The sequence below is a fragment of the Geotrypetes seraphini genome, chromosome 5 (assembly GCF_902459505.1).
Source record: "Geotrypetes seraphini chromosome 5, aGeoSer1.1, whole genome shotgun sequence".
NCBI lineage: Eukaryota > Metazoa > Chordata > Amphibia > Gymnophiona > Dermophiidae > Geotrypetes > Geotrypetes seraphini.
In genome coordinates, this window is record NC_047088.1 from 102,392,595 (window position 1) to 102,418,876 (window position 26,282).

A 26,282-nucleotide genomic window follows, 5' to 3' on the forward strand; every position below is an offset into this window, starting at 1 on the left:
TGGAGTAGTGGGAAGGGAGGGAAAGAGAGATGCTGCTGGTGGGTGAAGGAAAAGAGAATTAGTGGAGTGGGAGGGAAAGAGAGATGATATTCATGGAGAAAGGAAGAAAGAGGGAGAATTGTTGGACATGATAGTGGTGGAGAGGAGGGAGAAATGTTACACTGGGAGGGAGGAGAGATGACTCAAAGAAGGGAGAGATGACAGATTCCCGAGAAGGGTGATGGAAGGAGGGAAGAGAGAGATGCCAGACCACGTAATGGAAGGGAAGGAGGGGAGAGATATGCCAGACAGCAGGAAGGGAAGGAGAGAGATACCAGACCATGGAAAGGAGAGAAGGAGAGAGAGAGAGATGCCAGACTATGGGAAAGGAGAGAGATTCCAGGCTATGGGAAGGAGAGGAGAAAGAAGCCAGACTAGAGGAGGGGGGAAGGGGGAAGACAGAGATGTCTGACCATGGGAGAGGAAGAGAGGGATGAGATGGTGAACAGGGATGGAGGGAAGACAGAGGGAGGAGATGGTGCACAGCAATGGGTGTGGCAGGGAAGAGATAAGAAGAAATGGATAGATAGGAATAGGGGAGAAGAAAGGGATAGGAGATGGTACACATGGATAGATGAGAAGGGAAGACATGGAAAAGTAGCTAGATTTTGAGAAGAAAGCAGAAAAATGGATGAAAGTTGAATGTTAAAAGTTAATGCTAAAGATGGATGTAGGGCAGAAAGTAAAAAAGGAGAGAAAACCAGCAAATGGATAAGAAGGTCCTGGTATACAGTTAAGAGCACAGACAGAAGGAAGTGCAACCAGAGATGGGAAAAGATGATTAGAAAATAAAATCACCAGACAACAGAGGCAGAGGAAATTATTTTATTTTCAATTTAGTGATTGAAATGTGTCAGTTTTAAGAATTTATATCCGCCGTCTATATTTTGCACTATTCAGGAAGAAATTAATTTCTATTTCTCTGGTGTTGTACTGCATGTAGAGTTTGCAATCTTAGGGATTCTTTTGTGTACATTAGTACTGTACTTTTAGTTTGTAGTCCTGTATTTGCATAGGGGTTATCCGTGTTCTGCATGTGTGACCAAGGACAGGTGTTCCGGTAGGAATGAATGTTGAGAAGCATAGTGTGCTTTGTGCAGTTTAATTTTGTGGTTAATCATTATATGTTAGATTACATTGTGTGTATATATGAAAAATGAATGGCAAAAATTGTATTACAATTAGTACTATTATGGGGGAGGGATCTGGGGCAGAACTTTTGGGCCCCCCCAAACAAAAAAGTGTTCAGCTGCTTATGATTTCATCTATCTATCTAAATGATACTTCACATACACTAATTGGATTTATCAAAGATTTCTGATCTGCCAGAATGAGCTCATTAACCAGAGATTCCAAATTGTGCAGCCCCTAAATTTGAAATAATTTCTCATCTAAGGGGACTGCAAATCATGCTTTGTTTATAATCTCACCTCTGTTTAATTACAGCTCAGGTCCTGCTTTTTATGGGCTTTATTTTCACCTAGCAACTTTTTAAAGTCAAAGGAAGCACAGGCTGTGAAATGACAAAGCACCATTTCTGGCTCTAGCAGCCCCTCCTCCACTAAGAAGAAGCCAGAAAGGACACATAAGTGCAGCCTCCATTGTCACAATGCTGGTACCTCCTCTTTCACTGTACTGCAGAGCTTTGCTAATTGCCGATTGGCCTGTAGCAACTTGCGATCTCCCTTACAGGTCCATTTGTGCACACACCCCTCATCTTTGTGAGAGATTTACATAGCAATTAGGTGCTAATATATAGATGGTAGTTTTTCTCAAGTACCTAATTTCATTTTAGTTTGATACATTGTAAACCGCTTAGGTCAGTCAAATGCAGGAGCGGTATATCAAATCTTAAATAAACATAAACTTATAAACATATATAGGTTGGCAGATATACTACTTCCTTGCACTGGCAAAATGAAGCGGCGGTGAACAACTAGAGCTACAGGGAAGGGAAGGGGGGGTGCGCGGCAGGGGAAATCGGGGAAGGAGTGGGGGGTGCGAGACAAGGGGGGCACCACCGCCACAAGTGCTTCTTACCCTTGCTATGCCACTAGTCCTACCCTTCTCTATCATCTCCAGTCTGTGACATCATTTCCCCAAAGTCCCTCTCCCACTGCCAATCCACAACACACCTGGATTCTTGACACTGATAAGGTCATCACACTTTCCATCATCAACCATTTCAGGCACCTGCTCAGTCTGCTGGGCAAAGGAGACCTCTGAATCCACCTGAGCATGGATCCACTCTGCATAGCTTGTCACATTAGTCAGAAGGACTGGGCTATTGGGGAGATGGCAGTCAATGGAAAAACTGATCAGTCCAGCCTGAAACCAAATTCCAGCCTCATTACAAACCACTGGACCACCAGAGTCACCCTGGGAGGGGGGGGGGGAGAGAACACAAGAAGAAATCATTGACACGGAGGAAATTGTCAAAGGGATTTAACAGAACTCCGGTAGTGTTTGTAAAATACCAAGTGGAGCATTGATTTTTTTTCTATTTTAGTGACCAATGCTCAACACTAATAGCATGCATATTATTGTATATGTGCACTATTAGTGCTGAGCATTGGTCTTTAAAGGGCTGGGAACATTTCTGGTGCATACCTACAAGAGCTTCACATGCCTAACTCCTAAAGTTACTGTTCAATCCCAGTCGTCAATGGCTGTTCTACTGTTTTAACCTCAGAACTATCCACACATCACTTGAATCCACTTTTTCTAAGGTACTCTTACTCTCTTCGTTACTTTCTCCTTCCTCTTTACATGTGGGTTGGATGATAGTGGCTATGAGTGGATCCCTGACGAAACTAAGGTGAAACATGTCGGGTCCAACTGCTTAGTCTACTGAAATGTAAAGAAACAGTCAACTATTACCAAGATAAGTAAAACTATAAAACTAACATTTTAAAAGTAAGAGGTTTAAATAAAAGGAAGTAAATTGTTAAAATGGGGCCCAGACTGGTGAGGAGCTAATACATGGATCTCCCCGTAGAATGACACCTAGAGTGGGATGGAGGAGTGGTGTTTCTGAGGTCCTGTGGCTAAGCATTGTATGTACTATCTAAAGGAAAAAGGAGAAAGTAACGAAGAGTGTAACGGTACCTTAGAAAAAGTGGATTCAAGTAACTCCTAAAGTTAGGCATGTGAAGAGTAATCCTACAACAGGGTAAGGTAGAACCTCTGGTCATGAATGCTTCCGAAGATGAACAAATCGGTTCCAAACCCCAAAATTTGCCAAACTTTTGCACCTGGTCACGACCACACAATCAGGTGCAGAACCATCATAGCCCTGGCCATTTTCCCCTTCCGTTTCGTAAGCGCCAATGTTTTCCCATTTTGTGTTGTTTGTGAATATGTACGTCCTTCACGCCAGAAGTCAACTCATGGGAGATTAATTTTCTTGGTTGTTTACAGTAAATTTTTCTATAGTTAAGGATTTTTCAAACTTAGATTTTTTTTTCTGTGCTTAAAACTTTTTTTAAAAAAATGTTTACAGCAAATGGTTCATAGGGGTCTAGTACGGACTCATGCAATGTTAGTTTTCTCTGCTTTTGAAGGTTTTCTCAGTGTTTTTCAAGGCTTTTACATTTAGTTTACTACAGTATTACACTGTGCATTCTATGGTATAATTAACTATTTTAGTGCTTAAAAATCTTTAAAAAACAATATTTACATACAGTTTGTAGGGTCTGGAATGGACAAATCGTATTTACATACAATCCAATGGGGAAATTAATAATAATAATAATAACTTTTTTTTTTTTTTTTGTATACCGCAGTACCAGAATAGTTCAAAGCGGTTTACATGACAAGAGACTGTACATCGACAGCGAAGTTACAAATAAGTCAATCAATCAATATAGCTTAGCAAGTCAGGAGCAGGCAAGAAGGAGATAGCGAGGTTATAAACAAGTTCAGGTCATGACCAAAACTGGTCGTGACCAGGGCAGGATTAATTCTTTGAGGGCCCCTAGGCACACAAGTATACTGGGCCCCCCAGCCTTACCCTGCCCATATCCCGCCCCCATTTATTTACCTGTTTTCTTATTTACTTCTTTATTTCCACTTGTATTTCTTTTATTATCAAATTCAAAACAAACAACAAAGATTACCAGTGCCAGTGTACAGTTTTAGTTCTATACAAGCCCCAAACAAATCCCCCCTTCCTTTCCTTCCTACCTACTTGCCCAGGACTTTAACTCAGAACCCTTTCTGTTCCCCTCATGGTCTGGCATCTCTCTCCTTCCATCCCCCTGTGGTTTTTATCATCTCTCTCTTCTCATTTCCTCCACTTAGATCTGATATCTCTGTCTCCTTCCCCGTTCTTTGGCATCTGTCTCTCCTCTCTCTTCCCTTTCTTTTTTTTCTCTGGTCTTCCTTCTCTATTTTCTGCCTCCGTCTAAATTAAATTCTCTCTTACTATTCAGTTCTTAGTTTCCCTCTTTTCACTGTGTCTACTACTGCTGCCCGATTCGGCTTCCCAATTCGGACCCTCTCCCCTCACCCCCTAAAGCAGGAGCGGCAGGAGATTCGTGTGGAGGCGAGGCTGGGGGCAGAATGAGGTGGAGCTGGAGGCAGAATAGTGCTGGGCTGCGGGGCGGAATGGGGTAGGGCCAGGTGTCCTCTTTTTTTAAAAAAAAGAGAAAATCTGTCTACTATAGGGCAAAGATAAATCAAAATCAAGTATATGCATTTTTAGGATTACCAAATTTTCCCCAAGGGAAATCTGGACCCATGGCCATGCCCCCAGGCTCGCCCACATCCCGCCCCTAGCCCCACCCCCATCCCCATCCCCCTTAACCTGTTCATGCATTGGGACGGCATCTGTGGATGCGACGCAATGACGTTGCATATGTGCGCCTGTGCATTTGCAGTTGTCACCCCGACGTGAGAAACTTTTCAAAACCCAGACAAAGTGCTGGGTTTTGAAAATCCATCCAGACCCCCGGACATGTCCTCAAAAATCACGTGCATAGCAGGGAATGTGCAGCTCAGAGGGGAGGGGGGAATACATCTTAAGTTTGAAATTCATAAGTAAAATGTTGGTAGTTAGCAATATTGTTGATTTAATCATATATTAATAATGAATCTGACTATGATTCAGCCATAATAATAAACCTTTCTTTGGTATATTGACATGGTTCCAGGGCAAGTTACACACTTACATACAAGACGTATCAACGACAAATATCACTATAACCATAAAACAACCCAGACTGTAGAATCCCTCCTCAGTTAACCAATTTCAGACCCTGTATTTCATCTGGCAGGACAGGTGTCTTTTGAGTAATTCAGTATAATTCTGCTGTTGACGAATATACGCAGGAAGGTTGTTCCATTCTTTTGGACCGATACAATGGAAAACACTATCCCTGAATGACGAGAGCCTCAGATCCTGCACAGATGGAATCAGCAAATCAAAATGGTCAGTAGACCGCAGCAATCGAGGCAACTCACATGACAGGATACTCTGGATCAGGTATTTGGGAGCTAACTTCTCTAGGCATATGAAAATATTTACCAGTAACTTATAGCATATCCTGTCCCTTACTTTCAACCGGTACAGACTTATATATACTCTGTAACATGCTCACATCTTCCCAGTCTAAACAGACATCTAACCACCGAATTCTGGATGACCTGATGCGCACATAAACCTGACCCTGGCACTCCCAGGAACACCAGACTACAATAATCAAAAGCAGATAATAATATCGTCTGCAGCACCATCCTAAACCAAGGAGCCAGATAAGGCCTAAGTCCTTTCGCTAATCAAAGATGAAAATACATCTTCAGAACTACTGCTAACACCTGCCCTCTCAGGGTAAGTCCTGAGTCCACAAACACACCAAGATACTTCACTTCCCGCTCACCAACACTCTCCCCCCTCCAACAACTCAATTGCCGCCAGGACAACAGGGTCATAAGATCTCTTGACACACAACCCCTTCGTCTTCTGAATGCTCAATTTCAACCTATTGACTGTAGGCATGACAAAGCCCCATCAAAATCCCCATCAATTGGGGGAAAAAATTGGATGCTATCAGCGTACAGTTGGTAGGATACACCAAGATCTGCAAGCAATCTACATAGCAGTACAAGATACAAATTAAATAAAGGCACCCCTATTTCACCTCCTTACAACTCGACAGCTTACCTCCCATCAGAACTTCCTGCTTTCTCCCACTCAAAAAAGATTCGAACCAAGCCAGGACCAACCCACAAATCCCACATTCCATCAGTCTTTTCAACAATATCACATGGTCCACAGTGTCAAATGCTGCCGAGATGTCAAGAAACACAACCAAGAATTGTTTTTCCTCATCCAAACCCACTCTCAGTTCGTCAAGCATGGACACCAACAGGGTTTCTGTACTATGATATTTTCTAAATGCATATTGATGGTGTAGTTAGAGCTACAGCCTCAGCACTCTGAGGTGGTGGGTTCAAATCCCGCATTGCTGTTTGTGACCCTGGGCAAATCATTCAATCCTCCATTGCCCCAGGTACATTAGATAGACTGTGAGCCTACCAGGACAGATAGGGAAAATGCCTGAGTACCTGATTGTAAACCACTTATATAACTTTGATAGGTGGTATATAAATACCTAAAATAAAAATAAAAAAGGTATTGTGATACTAGCTATAAGATTGCATGATATTTTCTGCCTATATGTGGTTTGGCATGGTGGCAAGTTGCTGAATGCCTTGTTTATGATACTAACATTTAATCAAGAAGGATTGTAATGTGTAAACTGCACAGTGTGGTGGGTACAGCTCTGGTTGCTTTGGTGGGCAGAGTGGATGAACCATGCAGGTCTTTATCTACCATCATTTACTATCCCCCTGATATTCAGACTGTGGAGGATAGCCTGCAATCTCCTGTGGTTCACAACGATACTGGAATCCGCCCTGTCCACTAATCGGCATTGAATTTCTGGTCTATTTTTGACCAGCCAAGAAATAGTGACTTGCTGGCTAAATCTTATTGGCCAAAGATAGACCACCTTTTTAGGTGGCTCTATCTGGCCGTCAAACTTAGCTAAAGAGCCACTGAATATTGGTGGTGACCGACTATCTCACACGACATAGCCAGTCATTGGTCAATCCACTAAGCCAGATGTTCAGTGAGAGATAGCAGCCTATTTTCTGTTGAATACTGATGGTAGCCAGCTAAATAGCACTGAATATCAGGCCCTGTTACTATAAATGCATATATGCTAATTTTTTTAATATTTACCCATCCAATACACATGTAGATGATTTTATTTAATAAAATTGCCCCTTTACCTTCTTTGAGTATCAGCCCCTAGAACCTTATATATATTTTTGCAATCAACTGCTCATAACTCACAGCAACTAACACAAATGTTGTTCCTGAAAGATTCTCTTGATTTAAAAATTAGAGTCAGCAGAGCACAATGTATCTGTAGCAAAGGCTCTCCCAAAAAATTGTATCCTAAAGATTCCAGTCTCTTCGGATCTTTCCTGATCTCTTCTAGGCTCAGGCAGCTTTTCTCCTCTGAAATAGGTAATTTTAGGTTCTTTCTACCAAGTACAAAAACTTATTTTGTACTTCTCTGTTAGAATGGCTGAGAGCTGACTGCCAATTCTCTGTTGCTTCTGTTCTCCTTTTCTTCAGAACTATGGCACATGCCTGCTCTTGGTTTTCTTTCTCCCAGACTACCACTTCCTCTTACTTCCTGCAATCTCTATATGTCCCACTACTGCTGTATTTCCATGTGCAGTAGGCACATTACTCTTGGGAATACTGAAACACACCAAGTTTCTCTGCAATATAGAAGGGACTAAGCTCAGGCACTGATATTTCAAAATGATTATGAATGCCAAGCACAACACAAATTACTACTCCCAGTGTACAATGAAGGACCTTGCTTAATATTGGCACCCACTGAACTGGCTCCTATGGTATGGCTAGGGATCTTATGATAACTCGCATTTTGTGATTATTGTGGTATTGACAGATGACAGCAAAGCTCTGCTAAACACCTAAAAATAATCAACATAATTCATATTAATTATAGTATGCCCAGTGGTTAGAGCACCAGACAAAAACCATGTGAATGGTCCTTAAGATGACTATAGAATGAACTGAGAAAGACAACGTTGGATTCTTGTACTCACCCAGCAGGGCCCTTTAGTTCCATCCATGTTGTTTCCACAAATGACGCCCCATTGTGCAGGAGAAGCCAGCTCAGCCTGCTCATATGAATTGTAAATGCAGTTGCAAGTTTTCCTTCCAATGAGTGTTAGATCAACCTTTTGCAGGAAGCGAGAGGAAGAGGAAGGGGAAGCTGTAAACATAGGACAAGGAAACCATCAGGCCTTGGGTCTTTGCTGCACTGATTTATAACAACTTTCTTTTTTTATTATTTATTTATTTGTTTTATCAATAAATTTTACAAGTATCCACTTGTTCTTGACATATAGAGAATAAGGCATTTAAACAAAAAAAGCAAAGGGAATTAACAATATCCCAATATACAAGCAAATTATTTCTCTTCCTAAGACCACAAAACAAAGCACTAGGGGGAATACAAAATGATAAGGAGATTGTCAATAATAAGTATATGACATTAAGGAATAAGCTTAATGGAATACAACACCATCTATTTTACTTTGAATTATCCCTGAATTTCCTGGGCCAGCTTCTTAGTATCCAAAAAGGCCTTAAGTTGCTCAGGAATAAAGAAGACATATTTTGTACCAACATATTTAACTAAACATATACATGGGTAACTTAGCAAAAAAGTAGCCCCCCAATGCTTTAACTTCTTGTGTCATATTCAGGAATAATTCCCTGTGTTCTTGGGTGGATTTAGTCACATCAGGAAAGACCCATATTCTTTGCCCATAAAATAGAGCCTGAGAAATCCGAAAAAAAACATTTGCATTACAGAGTTTAGGTCTTATTCAAATACAAATGAGACAAGAAGAGTAAGGCGAGACTGAATTTCTAAAGATTTTTCCAGCAAAAACAGCAACAATTTGTCTATTTTCAGCTTCAGGGGTTTTTTTCAACTTCTTTTTTTCAGGAAGATAATAAATACGATTTATGGTCATCATGGCTTCAGATGGTAATGTTAAAATTTCAGACAAATATGTTTTAAACATGTCACGTGGTGTCAGCCCTGTTGCTTTAGGAAAATTGAGGAACTGAAGATTTAACCTTCTGTTAAAATTCTCAATCTGTTCAATTTTTCTTTCAGTAAAAATTTTGTCCTTAGCCATGTTCCAAGGTAATTATTGAAGAGAGGATACTTCTTTGTTAATCAAGTCAAATTTATCAGTTGTTTCTTTTTTTATAAGTTCTACAGATTTTGTTAAATCGTCAATTTTACTCACAACCGTTGAAAACTCAGCAAATGATTTGATTACAGCAGCTTCCAGCCTTTGTACCATACACCAGATGCTGTCCAGGGTAACCACAGCGGAAGGACTCCTCTCTCCCACTCCCTGGGTGACTCAACCTTTGGCGACAGGCATCAGCTCGGCTCTCTCTGCACGTGTCTACAACAACCCTTCCGGGGCTGGAGACACCATGGCATCACTGAATTCTGACACTGGGCGTGGTGGAGGCAGGATGAACGGAGGAGACAAAGATATCTCGGGCCCAAAAGTTTCGGAGACTCCTTCCTCCGAAACCAAAGCAAGCTGCTCCACTCTGATTGCCGATGGGGTGCTTGTTGTGAAGCGGTCCATCTTCAGCTGTCCAGGCGTGAAGAGATTTGCCCGGACAGAAGCCTTCCTTTTCATATGGGGCATAATAGAAACAGAAGTATAGAACGCTGAACTCGTCAAGCAGTTCTATAGAAGAAAAAACGGTCGGGTAAGGATGGGATGCTCATAGCAGCAACTGACCCGCCGCCATCCTATAACAATTTTCATGCAGAAACAAGATAATGCATTTATCTGGGTGATTTCAACTTTACTATGGAAATGAGGTTCATTTAAACAACACTTATTGAAAGAGGGTGGGGTTCATTCATGAGCCCCTATCAGTTGTTCACAAGGGATTCACTAGGTCTAATATGCACAGGCAACATATCAAGATGGGCATGGAATTCTTTTCTGTTTTTTTCATTATTTATTTTAGTTTTGTCATATACATAACAAAATTTTCAGGTACAGTACATCATAATAGGAAATTTTAACCTTAGAAAATACATAAAAAATAGTTACTGATCTAGTCCACATCATTAGGGCTATCTGATGCATTTAACTCAACAAAAGAAAAGGAAACAAATCATTAGAGTGTCACAGGCTACTATTGGCTCTCATTTTAAATGTCACTTATTTTCATCAACCACAGGTTCCTATTCAGTTAACGTTAAAGGTGACATCTCAAAATCCTGGCGGCCCACTTGCGGGGTCCCTCAGGGTTCTCCACCTTAAATAAACAATTCATATATACATAACGCTCTTACTCAAGTCAGCAGAAATCCTGTCATCAAATGGATATCTCTATTATCAAAATTTATATGAAACAGCACATCCGTAATCACTATTTACACAGAATGGAAAAACTCTCAGAAAAATCATGTATGTTTTTCAGCCAGAAATCCATTCACCAGCAGCTGATACAGAATGAATAAATTCTCAGACAAATCCGAAAACTTCACTTCAGCCAAAAATTCCTTTTATCAGCAGCTGACACAGAATAAATAAATTCTCAGGCAAATTCCAAAACTTTACTTCAGCCAAAAATCCGTTCACCAGCAGCTGATACAGAATAAATAAATTCTCAGGCAAATCCCAAAACTTTACTTCAGGCAGACATCTTTTCACCTGTAGCTGACACAGAAATCACACATGACATTTCAAAAAAACTTCTCCAGAAATCGAATGACAAAATTCTTAATCAACCAAACCATCAAGCAAAACCTTTAACTTTGGATCATGAAAATCTTACAAGTACTTCCAACAACCAAATTTAACTTCAACCACTAAAAAACTTCTATCAATCTTAAATCAACATCAAATTTCTTCCTTAAGAATAAAAACCAGCAATAGTTACCTTAATAAAAGCTTCACAAAGTCAAAACACCTCCATACAGTTCCAAGATACCCTCCCAACTGTCAAATCTGACAGTTAGAATGTTCAAATAGCTGATGATGATCTCTACACTAGGACAGCAAACCTGTGCAGGAAATCAGCAACAGAATACCAAAACTGCACCAATACAGAAAATATACAAACCAAACTTCTCAAAATAGGGAAAACCCCACAGGTCTTACATTCCAGATTTTCTTTGCTTTAAATACACTTTAAATTTATTATTATTTTTTTAAACCCTGTTTTTCTCACTCAGGTAACTTTTAAATTTTTAACCCTGGTTACACTAGGCCCAAAATTGGACAGTCTTCTTCCAACTGTAACTTTGGAGTCCGGTGGGGTCTCCCTGCAGATCCAGTTCTCTTCCAAGATATTGTAAGTTCTCATAGACTCTTCTCTTACCTTTAAGGATCAAATAAACTCTCTTATCAAGAAATGCTTTTTTAGCCTTCAAATGTTGAGAAAGATCAGAAACCTTTTCCACCAACAACACTTCTCTGTTCTGGTCCAATCTATCATATTATCCTGGCTAGATTACTGTAATGCTATCTATCTCGGCATAACAAAGACCTGCCTTTAAAGACTCCAACTGATACAAAACACCGCTGCAAAATTAATTTTTTGAAAAAGTAAATTTGACCATGTGTCTCCTTTGCTTTTAAACCTTCATTGGCTTCCGGTCTATCTCAGGATTCACTTTAAATGTGCATGTATTACTTTTAAAATTTTATATGGTATCTTCAGCCCTCTTGTCCCTTTATTATGGAATGCTTATAGATTCTCCTATGCAAGAAGCACCCAACAATTCAAACTCTCCCTTCCTTCAGTGAAAGGAATCAAAGGAGCCAAGAATTTCAGTCATTCCTTGGTTTTCAAATTTTCTCAACTATGGGGTCCTGGTCCTTTTCAACTTTATCGTAAATCTTTAAAAACTATTTTATTTGCCAAACACTTTGGAAACTAGTCATATTAATATTTTCTGATTGTTACTTTTTTAAGTATTTTTTTAGTTACTGTTAATCGAGTCAAGCTCCTGGCTGAAGACCCGGTATATAAAGCTAAGTTTTAGTTTAATTTAGGTACCGTTATTGAAATTTTCTCAGGTAAATAATTTGTCTTTTAAAAAATTCTCCAACTGAGTTGGATCTACAAAAATGTATTTATCATTTTCATAAGAAATCAAGCATTTACATGGAAATTTAAGGAAGAAACCCGCTCCTATTGCCAAAGCCTGAGGCTTAAGGTTTAGGAACTGTTTCCTCCGAAATTGCATCTGCCTAGCAACATCAGGAAATATTCTTATCTGTTGGCCACAAAACAAAGCCTGCTTTTTTCCAAAATAAAGTTTTAAAATATTTTGTTTCTCCAATTCCGTCTTACAAATTACCAACAAAGTGGCCCATTTAGGTATTATATCCTTTGAAGACTCCAAGAATTGGGAAATTTCAAGACTATCTGGAGTTACTAATTGCTCAATCTCTCCTTCTACAACGATTACCTTGGAACTCCTGGGGATGTAATAAAGATTATCTGGCAAAAATAACTCCACTTGGGCATATTAATAAAACATCCCTCAAATACATCCTCAGGAGTTCCAAGGGGGTCAGATAATGGTTAATAGGAAAATTCAAAAGCCTAAGATTTTTTGATCTCATAAAATTCTCCATTTTTTCTAATTGAACATGCATTAATGTACTATCTTTTATATTGGATATCATTGTTTTTTGCAAAGTACTAACAGATGACTCTATTTTATCCAATTTTTTCCCCATCGTTACTAATTGTTCTTCATGTTCATTTACTTTCATAGTTGTATCGGAAGAGAATTGACACTTCTTAGCAACAGTACTTTGTTGTGAGGTTTCAATTCGATTAACAACTAACCAGACATCTTGCAAGATGATAGGCTTATCTTAAGATGGTAAATAAGAATTAAACTCTGAGTGTATCTGGACCAGTATTAGTCCAGGTGCTGACAGTTTCCAATTCAGATTTAGAAGAAGACATTTTTGATTCCAAATCAGATAGATCTAAGGGCGAGATTACAGCCTCAACTTTAGAGGCAGAGTCTAGCCCTACAGTCAAGGCTGGAGATAACGATCCATGGGTCCAACGCCCAAGGCAGATGGAACTATCTTTGCCTTTCTTTTCCCCATGTTGACAATCATCGATGATCCCCTGCTCCCTGCTCCTCAGGACTCCGAAGGAGCTCAAAAGGGGCATGTCATGCCCCTTGAGCCACACCCCTTCAGACTCGCGGCCGCAGGCCAAGTACCGCAGCTGGCAGGTTTTAAATAGGGCCATAGAAAGACCCCTTCAGGATGCCGGTAACTTTGGCTGGCTGGCCAAGGAGGGTGCCTGTGACCCGCTCTCTCCAACTCCTGCACCATTCTTTTTAATGAGGCTGATGATGCCCTGTGTCTTTCACTAGCCTGATAAAAATTGCTTTCTAAGTTCATCTTGATATCTTGCCTTTGCATATTACACCTTATAAAAGCAAGAAGGAAGCTCTCTCGAGAGAGCAATACAAGATGAGACCTATGGTGTAGCCAGACAATCAATTTTGGGCAGACCTGAGTCCAAAATGGGTGGGCACAAAGTTTTCTCTGTTCCGATCCCCCAAGCTCTGTCAGCTGAAGACTCTCTGAAGGTTGCCAGAACTCCCTTTTACCAAGCATGGCAAGCAGCAGCAATGTTCCTAAGCCACTGATGTCGGCACCCCATCTTTTTCACTATAAATGTAGTGGTTAGAGCAGCCAATACTAATTACTGTTACTACATCCTCTGGAATTTGTTCCATGTACAGTGTTCCCTTGTGAATTCATAGTTCGCGAATCGTGGACTCACTAATTCGCGGTATTCTCCGACTGCCTTTTCCTGTACTTAATTCAGGCTACACCAATTAGGAGCATATTGCGAGTGATTTTGCACCCACCGGCACCCCATCTGCTATCTCCTGCCTCAGCACCCTAGCTGCCTTTTTCTGCCTATCCAGCCTATAAAAACCATATTCGCGGTTTTTCAAAATTCACTGGGGTTTGCCAACTTTCTGAGATAGGTATTAATTCCACAGTCTTAGACTGGTTTTCAAAATTCTTACAATCTCATTCATATACTGGCACCATGTCATCCTCTTGGAAGCCTTTATGTAGAGTCCCACAGGGATCACCTTTATCGTCTATTCTTTTCAACATTTACATTACTACTTTGAAGCTTTTCCGTTTATCCCCCTGCAAAACACTATTTATGTATGCAGACAACATCTTTGTTGTCCTTGAGATAGAACTGAATCTCAGTAGCCTCGTTTGAAATATAATGAATGTATAACGAAACTTCAGTCTTGGGCCTTTACTGTACAAATGAAACTGAACGAGTCCAAAACAAAGTTACTTTGGCTTGGCCCAAAATTAGAGCAGTTACCTTCGTTCATTCTGTTGCCTTCAGGATCTTCACTGAAAATTGAATTCTCAAGTAAAGTTTTGTCTGTCATTATAGATTCAACACTTTCATTCAACACCATCTTTATTCTTTGGTTTAAAAAAAAATGTTTTTTTAGTCTCCATATTGTTGAGGAAAGTGAGATCCTGTTTCCATCAACATTTTGCTGTCCTTGTTCAATCAATCATCTTTTCAGGGCTGGATTATTGTAACTCGGTCTATTTAAGCTTGACCAAGAAAAACTTTCAAAGACTTCAACTGATCCAGAATACTGCGGCTAGGCTGATCTTTGCAAAAAGTAAATTTGATCACGTCTTTCCACTTCTGCAAAAACTTCATTGGCTTCCAATAATTTCCAGGGTTTATTTAAAATGTGCCTGCTTAACATTTAAGATCTTGCATGGCATCCTTCCTCCTATAATTCCCCTGTCTTGGATTTCTTTAAGATCTGACATTACCAGATCTACTCAAAAATTTAAATTGTCCTTTCCTATGTCGAAAGGTGTTACCTACATTGACAAATTAGGGAAGTCTCTACTTTTCAAAATTACTGAGTTGTGGAATAATTTTCCTATTCAACTGCGCGATCTGGGCTCTTTCTAACCATTTTGAAAGCATCTGAAAACAAATGCTAGGAAGTTCTTCTTTACCCAACGTGTGGTGGACACCTGGAATGCGCTTCCAGAGGACGTAATAGGGCAGAGTACAGTACTGGGGTTCAAGAAAGGATTGGACAAATTCCTACTGGAAATGGGGATAGAGGGGTATAGATAGAAGATTACTGCACAGGTCCTGGACCTGTTGGACCACCGCGTGAGCGGACTGCTGGGCACGATGGACCTCGGGTCTGACCCAGCAGAGGCATTTCTTATGTTCTTATGTTCATATTATATCTGTTCTCTTTTCTAATTTCTTGTAAACTGTGCCGATGCTCAGGTGAGGGAGGGAATAGAAAGGATAATTGTTGAGTATGGGTGTGAATCAGAGGGAAAGTTTCATTATTCTTTGATATACCGTTTATCAACAGGTACCTAAACGGTTTACAATGGAAAACTAGCTAAAAAAATGTAAAATTAAAATGTATCAAATACAAGTATGCTAAAAAAAGAAAATAATAATATGAGAGGAAAACGTAACAAATGGACATACTGATGGAGGGACGTGGAAAGTAAATAAATACATTGAGATAGAAAATAAAAATAAAGGGAGGATAAAGGGAGAGGGGGAAAGTACAATGGGGTAGGGTTCACTTCAAAGGAAGCATTTTTGACGATGTCCATGGACGCGGATTCTATTTTAAGGGGTTCAGGTCAGAGGTTGTACATGGGAAAATGAAGAAAGATAGTTGAGCATAGGATGGGAGAGAATTGTTGGACATGGTGGTGGGAGAGGATTGAGGTAGAGAGAGATGAAAGATGAGAGATGAGAGGGAGAAATGTTGGATGTGGTGGTGGAGAGGGAACAGTGGGACAGATGGAAAGGGATGCAAGAGGGAGGAATGTTGGGTATGGTGGTGGAGGGAATGGAGGAAGAGATGTGCATGGTGCTGGAGAGAGGTGGTAGAAGGAGAAATGTTGGTTATAGGGCTGGTGGGCACTGGGCAGGGGTGAAAGATGCTGCACACAGTCTGGGGTTTAAGAGAGGGAGAAATGTTGGATGTGTCAGTAGAGGGAATTGTAGAGATGCGCCCTGGATCTCTCTCTCCCCACTCCCTGTGCAGTAAGGGAGAGCATGAGAGAGAGATGGTGGACAGTGAGAGAGAGGGAGACGATGCATATGGGGGTGTAGGAGAGAAGGAGAAATGCTGTGCAGAGGTGGGGAGGGGGAAAAGAGTATGCTTTGTGTAGTTTAATTTTGTGGTTACCATTATGTACTATTAATAAGATTATATTGTGTGTATGTGTATGAAAAATGAAATGAAGAAATGGCATTTTCAATTAGTACTATTATTATAGAGGTGGGATCTGAGGCGGATCTTGGGCAGGTCTGGGGCAGGGTCTAGGGTAGAGCTTTTGGGCTCCTCCAAACAAAAAAGTGTTCCACTGCCTATGATGAGATTAACATATGTTATCCCATATGAGGAGATAGAAAGGTTAAGAAGTGAGGGGCATTGCAGGATATCTTTTGTGCATTGGATCTGTGACATGTTACCTTAAACGGCAGGGTTACAACCTACATGAAGCAACTGTTACAACCTGAAAATAATGGTATGACTGCCTCAGGCTCCCAAAGCAATATTTAGGCTGCCTGCACATATCAGTGGTTATAACTGGTGCATCAGAACATTGGTGTAAACTATATAGAAGGTCATTGGTAAACCTAGGGTTACCATATGTTTCTCCAGGAAACCCCAGACACATAACCCTGCCCTGTTCTGAATCCAGCATCACTCCATTCCTTCCAAGCCCCACCCATTTCCGCATCCGGCCCCCAGAAAGCCTCCTCTCTTTTTCTGGACGAGCTCCAGTCGCGTCTGGAGGGCCCTGAGCATGTGTGGATGTGTGTGATCCCATTCACACATGCTCAGAGGCCCTCCAGGTATGGCCAGAGCTCGTCGGGGCTTTCCAAAATCCAGACAAATGCCGGGTTTTGGAAAGTCCATTCAGGAGCCCGGACAGTCCTCTGAAAGAAGACATATCCAAGTTTTCCCAGGTTTCCTGAAACAATTGGTGGGAGAGCCGACAAGAGGAAACGTCACCTTGGACTTGGTCCTAAACAGCATTACGGGGCCTGCAAAGGAAGTAGAAGTCACGGTCCCGCTGGGGACGAGCGATCACAACATGATCAACTTCAAACTCGATGTCGGGAAGGGGAAAGGTACTAAAACCTCAACCACGTCTTTAAACTTTAAAAGGGGCTTGATTGAGGGTGTGGCAAGCCTACCCCCTTACACTTTTGGGTAAAATTGTGCTTTATAATATGCTGGTGATTCCCCAATGGGTTTATGTACTGCAAATGTTGCCCTTGCTGTTGCGCTGGGGTCATCTATTCTTAATGCAGAGGTCTTTACTTACTTATTTGTGGGGAGGTAAGCAATCTCGTCTTCCCTTGGCCACATTGTTTTTGCCTAGCAACCAGGGGGTATGGGGTTATTACATGTGAGCCGATTCAATTTGGTTTGCCAATTTAGACATCTGAATGACTGGTTTTGTATGACAACTTATTTCTCTGCGAAAACTGTGTAATGTATGGCGTTCTTTCCCTATCATTATAGCTATTTACTCCATGTTCAACGATTGCCAGAGCGTTCTCCTTCTTTTGGAGATATATTTTTGTTTCCAGCCAGAAAAACTTGGAAATGTCTTTGTAAATTGTTACAGCTTAGCCCGTATGTGATTCCGTGCCTGCCTATACGGGGTAACGGTGATTTTCTCCCTGGGATGGGCCGGGGGTCCTTTTTACACTGGACTTCTAAAGGATTATTGTATTTGTCCCAGGTGTTACAGCCTGATGGCAAGCTTCAAGAGTTTCAACAACTGTGGGAGTCCTTTCATTTTGGACTCCACAACTGGTATTCTTATAGACAATTACAACATTATATCCTTTCACTGCCTCGTACTGCCTTGTTGGACAGGATACAGGAGAAACTATCGGACTCTCATTGTTTGACTGCCCAGGTTATCACTCCTCTCCGGTTTCATCATCGGTTTCTGCAAGAATTGGCAGGAGACTTGGACTATTCAGCGGTGGCAGCTCGGTGGACTGAAGATATGCAGGTCCCGATATCAGCGGAGGTTATAAAACGTAGTTTGAAACTGGGCCCTAGAGTACTGAAATCTGCAGTAGAATCGGAAAGGTTCTACAAGTTTGTGTTGCGGGCCTTCTTTGCACCGGTCCGAGCGTATCGGGCGCACCTCTGCTCTTCGAACTGTTGCCCTCGCTGTGGGGCACCCCGAGCTACTTTGGGCCATATGTTTTGGTCCTGTCCTGGCATAAAGGCTTATTGGTGAAGGCTGGGCAATCAGATTGCCTTGATGTGGAACTGTTCCTGGAGGCCCGTTGATACCTTTCTCTTTTCTTTGAAATTATCCTTGTTCCTGGTGAAAAGGGTAAGCACGACATTTGTACAAAAATCGATACTTATGGGCATTAAGTCTATATTACAATGCTGGCTATCATCCCAGACTCCTACCCTGATACATTGGCGGTCGCTGATGATACAGAGAGCTGGGTTTGAACGTCAAGCTCTTCCCAATTTAAACTTTAAACGAGGCATTTTGTTTCTCCAGTGTTGGTTACCGTTTGCAGCGACATTGAGTCCACGTGCCAGAAGTAGACTGCTGAATTGATGCACATCACTCCTTGTTTGGACTGGGTTGAGTGACTGTTCCCTGGATGGGAGGGTGGTGGGAAGGGAGGGGGGATTTTTTGTGGATGTTCTTGTATGCTGTTTTGGTGCTGTGTTGTATTGGTATTCTTCTTGAAATAATAAAAATGATTTGACATAAACTTTAAAAGGGATACGATAGCATGGGAGCCATGGTGAAACAACGGATCAAGAAAAAAAATGGGCAAAGTCAAAACGGTAGAACAGGCATGGTCCCTTCTGAAAAATACTATCACGGAAGCACAAAGCCTCTACATTCCGCGGATGTTCAAAGCAAAGAAAACCAAAGGCAAAAAAGAACCGGCGTGGCTTACTAAAGAGGTGAAGGAAACCATAAAAGAAAAGAAGGACTCCTTTAAAGCATGGAAACGCACGAAAACAACCGAAACTTGGAACAAACACAAGGATGATCAGAAGAAGTGTAACAGGGCGGTGAGGGATGCCAAAAAGGGCTATGAGGAGAAAATAGCACAGGAGGCCAAAATCTTCAAGCCCTTCTTCAGGTACGTGAAAGGGAGAAAACCCAAAAAGGAGGCAGTAGGACCGCTAGATGACCAGGGAAGGAAAGGGTACATCAAGGAAGACAAACAAATCGCAGACAGACTAAATTCCTTCTTTGCATCTGTCTTTACAAAGGAAGACACTGCAACAATTCAGAAGCAGTGAAAGTGTTCAAAGGAGTAACAGAGGACAGCCTTACCACAGTAGAAGTGGATTTGGACCAGATTTACCGCCAAATTGACAAACTCAAAAGTGACAAATCTCCTGGACTGGACGGAATTCATCTGAAAGTATTGAAAGAGCTAAAAGTGGAAATCGGAGCACTATTGCAAAATCTTGCCAACCTGTCAATCAAAACAAGACAGATACCGGATGACTGGAAGATGGCGAATGTCACGCCAATATTTAAAAAATGATCAAGAGGAGTACCGGGCAACTATAGACCTGTGAGTCTCACGTCGGTCCTTGGGAAGATGGTTGAGGCGCTGATCAAGGATAACATAACCCGGCATTTAGACACACACGACCTGATGAGAGCCAGCCAACATGGATTCAGGAAAGGGAAGTCATGTTTGACGAACCTACTTCAATTTTTTGAGACAGTGAACAGACAAATTGATAATGGTGGATATTATATACTTGGATTTTCAGAAAGCGTTCAACAAGGTTCCACATGTAAGACTCCTCAGGAAACTGCAAGGCCATGGAATAGAAGGAGATATACTAAGATGGATAGGCAAATGGCTGGAGAACAGAAGGCAGAGAGTGGGCATAAATGGGAAGTTCTCAGACTGAGAGAATGTGACTAGCAGAGTGCCCCAGGGCTCGGTACTTGGGCCCATCTTATTTAATATTTTCATCAACGACCTAGAGGATGGAACATCCAGTGAGATCATCAAGTTTGCAGATGACACAAAGCTATGCCAGGCCATCAAATCGCAGAAGGAAAGTGAGGAACTCCAGAGTGACTTGAGTCGATTGGAGAATTGGGCAGATAAATGGCATATGAAGTTTAATGTGGAAAAATGCAAAGTTATGCACTTAGGCAGAAAAAATAAGGAACACAAGTATAGTATGTCAGGTGCAAATTTGGAAAAAAATGAACAGGAAAAGGACCTGGGCGTATTAATCGATAGGACTCTGAAGTCGTCGGCGCAATGCGCAACAGCAGCAAAGAATGCAAATAGAATGCTAGGCATGATAAAGACGGGAATCACGAGTAGATCGGAGAAAGTAATAATGCCGCTTTATAGAGCGATGGTCAGACCACACTTGGAATATTGCGTCCAACATTGGTCTCCATACCTCAAGAAGGATATAAAAATGCTCAAAAGGATGCAGAGATGAGCAACAAAGCTAATAAAGGGCATGGAGAACTTGGAATACGAGGAACAACTTAAGAGACTGCGATTGTTCTCCCTTGAGAAGAGGAGACTGCGAGGGGATATGAAGGAAACTTTTAAAATACTGAAAGGAATCGACAAAATAGAGAAGGAAAAAACATTATTTATAATGTCCAATGTGACACGGACAAGAGGACATGGACTGAAGCTAAGGGGGGACAAGTAGAGAATGACACGGGGAAAAATTCTGTCCCCCATCACCGCCCCATCCATAGACCACCATCCTCTGCACCGTTCCGTCCCTGCTGTCCCTTTCACCGCCCCGTCCCCGTCTCTGCCATCCCCTTCACAGCCCCGCTGTCTCTTTCACCGCCCCGGCCCCATCCCCGTCTTCAGCGTCTTCTCCTCTCCATCCCCCCACCCCCAGCACCCTTCATGCAGTCCAGCAGCTCCCTCCCGCCGCCAGCCGTGCATTTCCCTCCTTTTCCCTTACCTTTTCTTCTTAAAATGGCGATTTCTATAAGGCTACGAGCTGTATTACAGCTGGAGTCTTGAAGTCGCGTCGGGTTGCCTGCTAGAAGTTTCCTCTGATGCAACCGGAAACAGGAAGTTGCGTCAGAGGAGACTTTTACCAGCAGTCAACGCAACGCAACTTCAAGGCTCCGGCTGTAATACAGCTCCTAGCCTTATAGAATCGCCATTTTAAGAAGAAAAGGTAAGGGAAAAGGAGGGAGGGAGATACATGGACGGAAGGCGGGTGAGAGTGGGCTGCCGGTTCGAACGCTTGGTCACCGCGCGTTCAAGATTGTTCACCGCCCCATGCTACCATTCACCGCTCCACGGGGCGGTGAATGGCCTTGTCCTTGAACTTGCGGTGACCATTTTTTTTGGTCACCGTTTTGGCGGGTTACCCGCGGCTAAACGCGGCTAGCTGCGGGTAACCGCCACCGTGTCATTCTCTAGGGACAAGTTCAGGACAAATATCAGGAAGTTCTGCTTCATGCAACGAGTGGTGGACACCTGGAATGCTCTCCCAGAAGAGGTAATTGCAGAATCCACCGTTCTAGGATTTAAGGGTAAGTTAGATGTACATCTCCTTATGAGAGGCATAAAGTGACATGGGTAAGGGTAAGCTAGATGCACTTCTCCTTATGAGAAGCTTAGAGTGATATGGGGACTAAAACTATGCCAGGGTACACCTGGCGGGGCCTCCACGTGTGCAGATCACCAAACTTGATGGACCTAGGGTCTGTTCCGGAGATAGCACTTCTTATGTTCTTATGTAACAGCCTCACTAATTTTGGTGGCTGTGGGGGACTATTGAAAAACTTTGAAATAAGACAATAAAAGAAACCTGGGAAGTGGATTAAACTCTAGTCTTTTAAAATATAAAGCTAAAAATTGCAAGGCCTGAAATGGCCTACCAGTGAAGGCCAGCCCTTTCAACAGATTTTGGGCATGCTTGAGAGAGATAGAGGAGGGCAGTAGGAGGAAAAGTAGAGAATTATGTCAAAAAGGCATTGGTATTGGAAAGAAGCTAGTGTTGGATTATATGTAAACATTTAAATGCTCTGCTACTCAAAGTGGAAGAATCTAAATCAGGTAAACACGATACATGGACAGACACGATACACAGAACACTTAATACAATAGCAGCATGGATGAAAGACCACAAACTAAAACTAAATCTGGACAAAACAAACTTCATCCTACTCGAAAATAACAAAATCCCAACCGTAACAAGCCTCGTCATAAACTCTACAACATACCACTTCCAACCCACTTTAAAACTCCTGGGAATGCTAATAGACAGAGGCTGTACAATGCAGCCACAAATCAACAAAACAATAAAAAAAATCATTCGCAGTCATGAGAAACTTGAGGCAAGTCAGAAAATTCTTCAACAGAAAACAATTCCAACTCTTGGTACAATCCCTAATCCTAGGTCTAATAGACTACTGCAACATACTATATCTCCCATGTACAGCAACCATAATAAAACAACTACAAACAATACAAAACAGAGTCCTAAGACTGATCTACTCATTGAAGAAATTCAACCACATCACAGAGGCATACTACGACTCACATTGGCTCCCAATACAAGCGAGAATACACTTCAAATTTTACTTCCTACTATTTAAAGCAATAAACGGAGACAGCCCAGCCTATTGGAACAATCGACTAGTTCAATCCACCTCAACCAGACATAGGAGAACCCATGCACCATTCACACACCCTCCAACCAAAAACATCAAAAGAAAAAAACTGTACGACAACCTCCTAGCCACTCGAGCTGCAACACTTGACCCACAACTCTACAGCCTATTGACCACGACCACAGACTACAAAACCTTCAAGAAAGAAATAAAAACCCTTCTATTCAAAAAACACATAAAACCGAACTAACACAATCAGGAATGTCCAAAGCATTACCTGCAACTACTACATATGTACCTCCAATATCATGTCAACTCAGATATAATCCTTAGCAACTCAAAGAAATGTACAAATTACTCCCTAAATACTTCTAATCTCCGGACAATCCATTTGTAATTCGCCTTGAACCGCAAGGTAATGGAGGAATAGAAATCCCTAATGTAATGTAAACTTAGGGCTACCAGATGTGAGGGAGAGTGTGGTACAGTGGTTAAAGCTACAGACTCAGCACCCTGAGGTTGTGGGTTCAAACTCACGCTACTCCTTGTGACTCTGGGCAAGTCACTTAATCATCCCATTGCCCCAGATACATTAGATAGATTGTGAGCCCACCAGGACAGACAGGAAAAAATGCTTTGAGTACATGAATAAATTCATGTAAAACCATTCTGAGCTCCCCTGGGAGAACAGTATAGAAAATAAAATAGATAAATGTCCATAAAAACTCGAACATGTCCTCTTTATAGAGGACTATCCGGGTGCCAGGAGAGATTTCCAAAACCCAGCAGTTTGTCTGGGTTTTGAAAGTCCCCAAAGTCTGTAGGGTGTCTGCACATGCGCAGATGTTGACAATCTCAGAGAGGGGCTGGGGCAGAATGGGGCAGGACCAAATGTCCTCTTTTTTAATAGAGGAAATCTGGTAACCCTAGGTAGACTGGAAGGGCCATTTTGGTCTTTATCTGGTGACAATTATTATATTACCTCCCTCCTCCTCATTCTTCAAACCGGTAGCCCAGCATTGGCTCCTCAAGCGAAAGCGGTGTTCTGAGTAAGGCAGACAGATAGGCTGGATGGCTCTCGAGAACTGGACAGGCACGAGTAGTTTCAGCAGTGCCATATCATCGCCATTGATGAAGTTGGTGTACTTCTTATGTATGATGATCTGTGACAAATCTCTTTTGATTGCTGGTGGCTGAGGATTCTGATCTAGCTCAGTGAACCCCATGTGTGCCGTCCATAAGGCAGGATCTTTCATGGTCGCATTCCTGGCAAAATGTCAATAGCACTAATCAGGAACAGTGCATCAGACAGTAAATGTGTTTTGACATAGGCTAATTTGCCCTGATAAACATTTATAAAAGACATTCAGTAACAAGTGATTATTGGCAGTAATTCAACTGAGATCACTGACTTCAGTCTATTGTGCATATATGACTTCACCTGGTATTGTTTACATGTGCAGCAGTTCCATGACTTCCAGTTTTCAACTGTTCATTGAAAAGCACTTTGTAAACCCACTGCACAATGCCAAAGAAATGCCATGCTATCCTGAGCACACAAGCAGCATATATCTTAGGTAGGATGGTAACCGCGGCTTTGAGTGGATGCTAGAAAGGAAGTTTGCCATGATTCCACAGCATAGTGAAATTCTATGATAATCAATGGAATCATGTCAGATTGGGAGCCTTGTGTATACATAATGACTTTCCTATTGTTGGATGACAGGACATATCTCAAGCTTTGAATCTCATTCTCAAACTATAGTTAAGTCATTTGCTAAGTGATTATACCCAGATATCTACAAGGGGAAGAGAGGCACTTACCCATCAAAGCAATGTGCAGCTGTCAGGACATATATATTAGATATCAAGGATCCTCCACATATGGGTTTTTTTTGGAAACATAAGGTGACATGCCAGGGAGCTTCTCCAGGCATGACATTATCGCCTCCATAGATTCGATTACTACGCTGTTGTCTTCCACAAACTGGAATGAGATAGAAAAGTTTAAACAAACTAAAGAAAAAAAAAGCCTTAGTTGGTGTTTAGTAATTAGGGTTTGGGTTAGAGTTTGAGAGGAGTTGTAGCACTATCTCTCTTACGCTTTTTCTTCAGATAAGAATAAGAGAAAATGCATCTGCCATCTAATAGTAGCTCTTCAGATTAACCAAAAGGAAACAAACTAGCTAAACTGTTATTTTAGCTACAGTTTAGACTGCCTGCCACAAGAGGGGGCTTGAGGTATGTTCTGCCCTGTTTAAAGCACTTACCGACAACACATACAGTACATACATTCAAAGCTTGACAAATCCTGGGGGGGGGGACAGGTGAGATTGTTCTGTGCCTTAAGTAGGCCTGGGGAGGGACAGCTTATTTACCTGGACAGGTAGATTTTGGTGAAATGAGCAAACATGAAATAAAAAATTCAGCCATTACACTTTCTCACATTGAACCAGGATTCACTAGTTAGAAAAACCTGTTGATAGGGCCTAATCCAAGAGCAGGTGAGAATGTGGTATTAGTGGCTATACATAAATATATGAAACTAGAAAATATTGGATAAGCCAGAATATAATAATCAGAGAGGCAAAATCAAAAAATGGGAATCTAACATATTGATTTCACACATGTGCTATGTGCTTGAAGGAACAAGAAGGCAGATTGGGACATTAGTGTGATTGATAAGCACCATAGCAAATTTACCCCAGATGGCAAAGCTTAAGTCTTATAAGATTTATTTGTTCTGAAGTGTGTCCAGCCTGGACTAGGCTGCTCCTCAGAGAAGTTATAGGCAGACAGGAGTTGGCCTCTCACCTGATTGCCTACATTCCAAGGGGCCCTGATTTTGCAGTGAGAAAGACAAATTGAATACATACAATGTGTATCATTGTATGTATAAATCCAGAATTAAGTTTTAGTAAGTCAGTAAGTCATTAAAACTACACAATAGGAATTTACTTATGTAGCTATAGGTAACAAGTGTATATTTTACAAGAATATATTTTACTTTGATTTCATATATGTGAAATCTGAAGAAATTCTGAGAGGACTACATCTGGGATTTAACCTCTGACCTTAAGCAACTTTTTCTACTCTGTGAAACTCTGATGGGAGGGGGGGTTAATCCCTCTGTCTCTCCTCTAGTTTTAGTTAGACAAAGGGACATGAATTTCTCAGCACAGAGATGATGGTATTTAAAAGCTGTATGTGCACATTAGTCTTCGTGAGTACATTACAATATCTGTCTATGTATTTCTTCTTTATAAAACATGTAAGCTTAATATGAGAATGTAACTTTTTAGGTATAAGAATGTAATTTTTAGGAATGCTTTTGTGACATGCCCATATGAAGGTATAGAAGCAAGCCTTATATGGAAGCAAATAATTTGGAC

General features: G+C 41.5%; 1 protein-coding gene across 1 annotated transcript in view; it reads right to left on the reverse strand.

The window, feature by feature from the left end:
- The window catches only part of LOC117360523 (serine protease 53-like), a 70,499-nt gene that overhangs the window by 23,692 nt on the left and 20,525 nt on the right, over positions 1–26,282 (reverse strand). Inside the window, exons 3-6 of the mRNA XM_033944401.1 lie at positions 24,715–24,877; positions 23,873–24,156; positions 8,191–8,360; positions 2,175–2,418 (exon numbers count right to left, since the gene is read on the reverse strand). Coding sequence (XP_033800292.1) covers positions 2,175–2,418; positions 8,191–8,360; positions 23,873–24,156; positions 24,715–24,877 — 861 coding nt within the window. The remainder of the gene's footprint in view (positions 1–2,174; positions 2,419–8,190; positions 8,361–23,872; positions 24,157–24,714; positions 24,878–26,282) is intronic.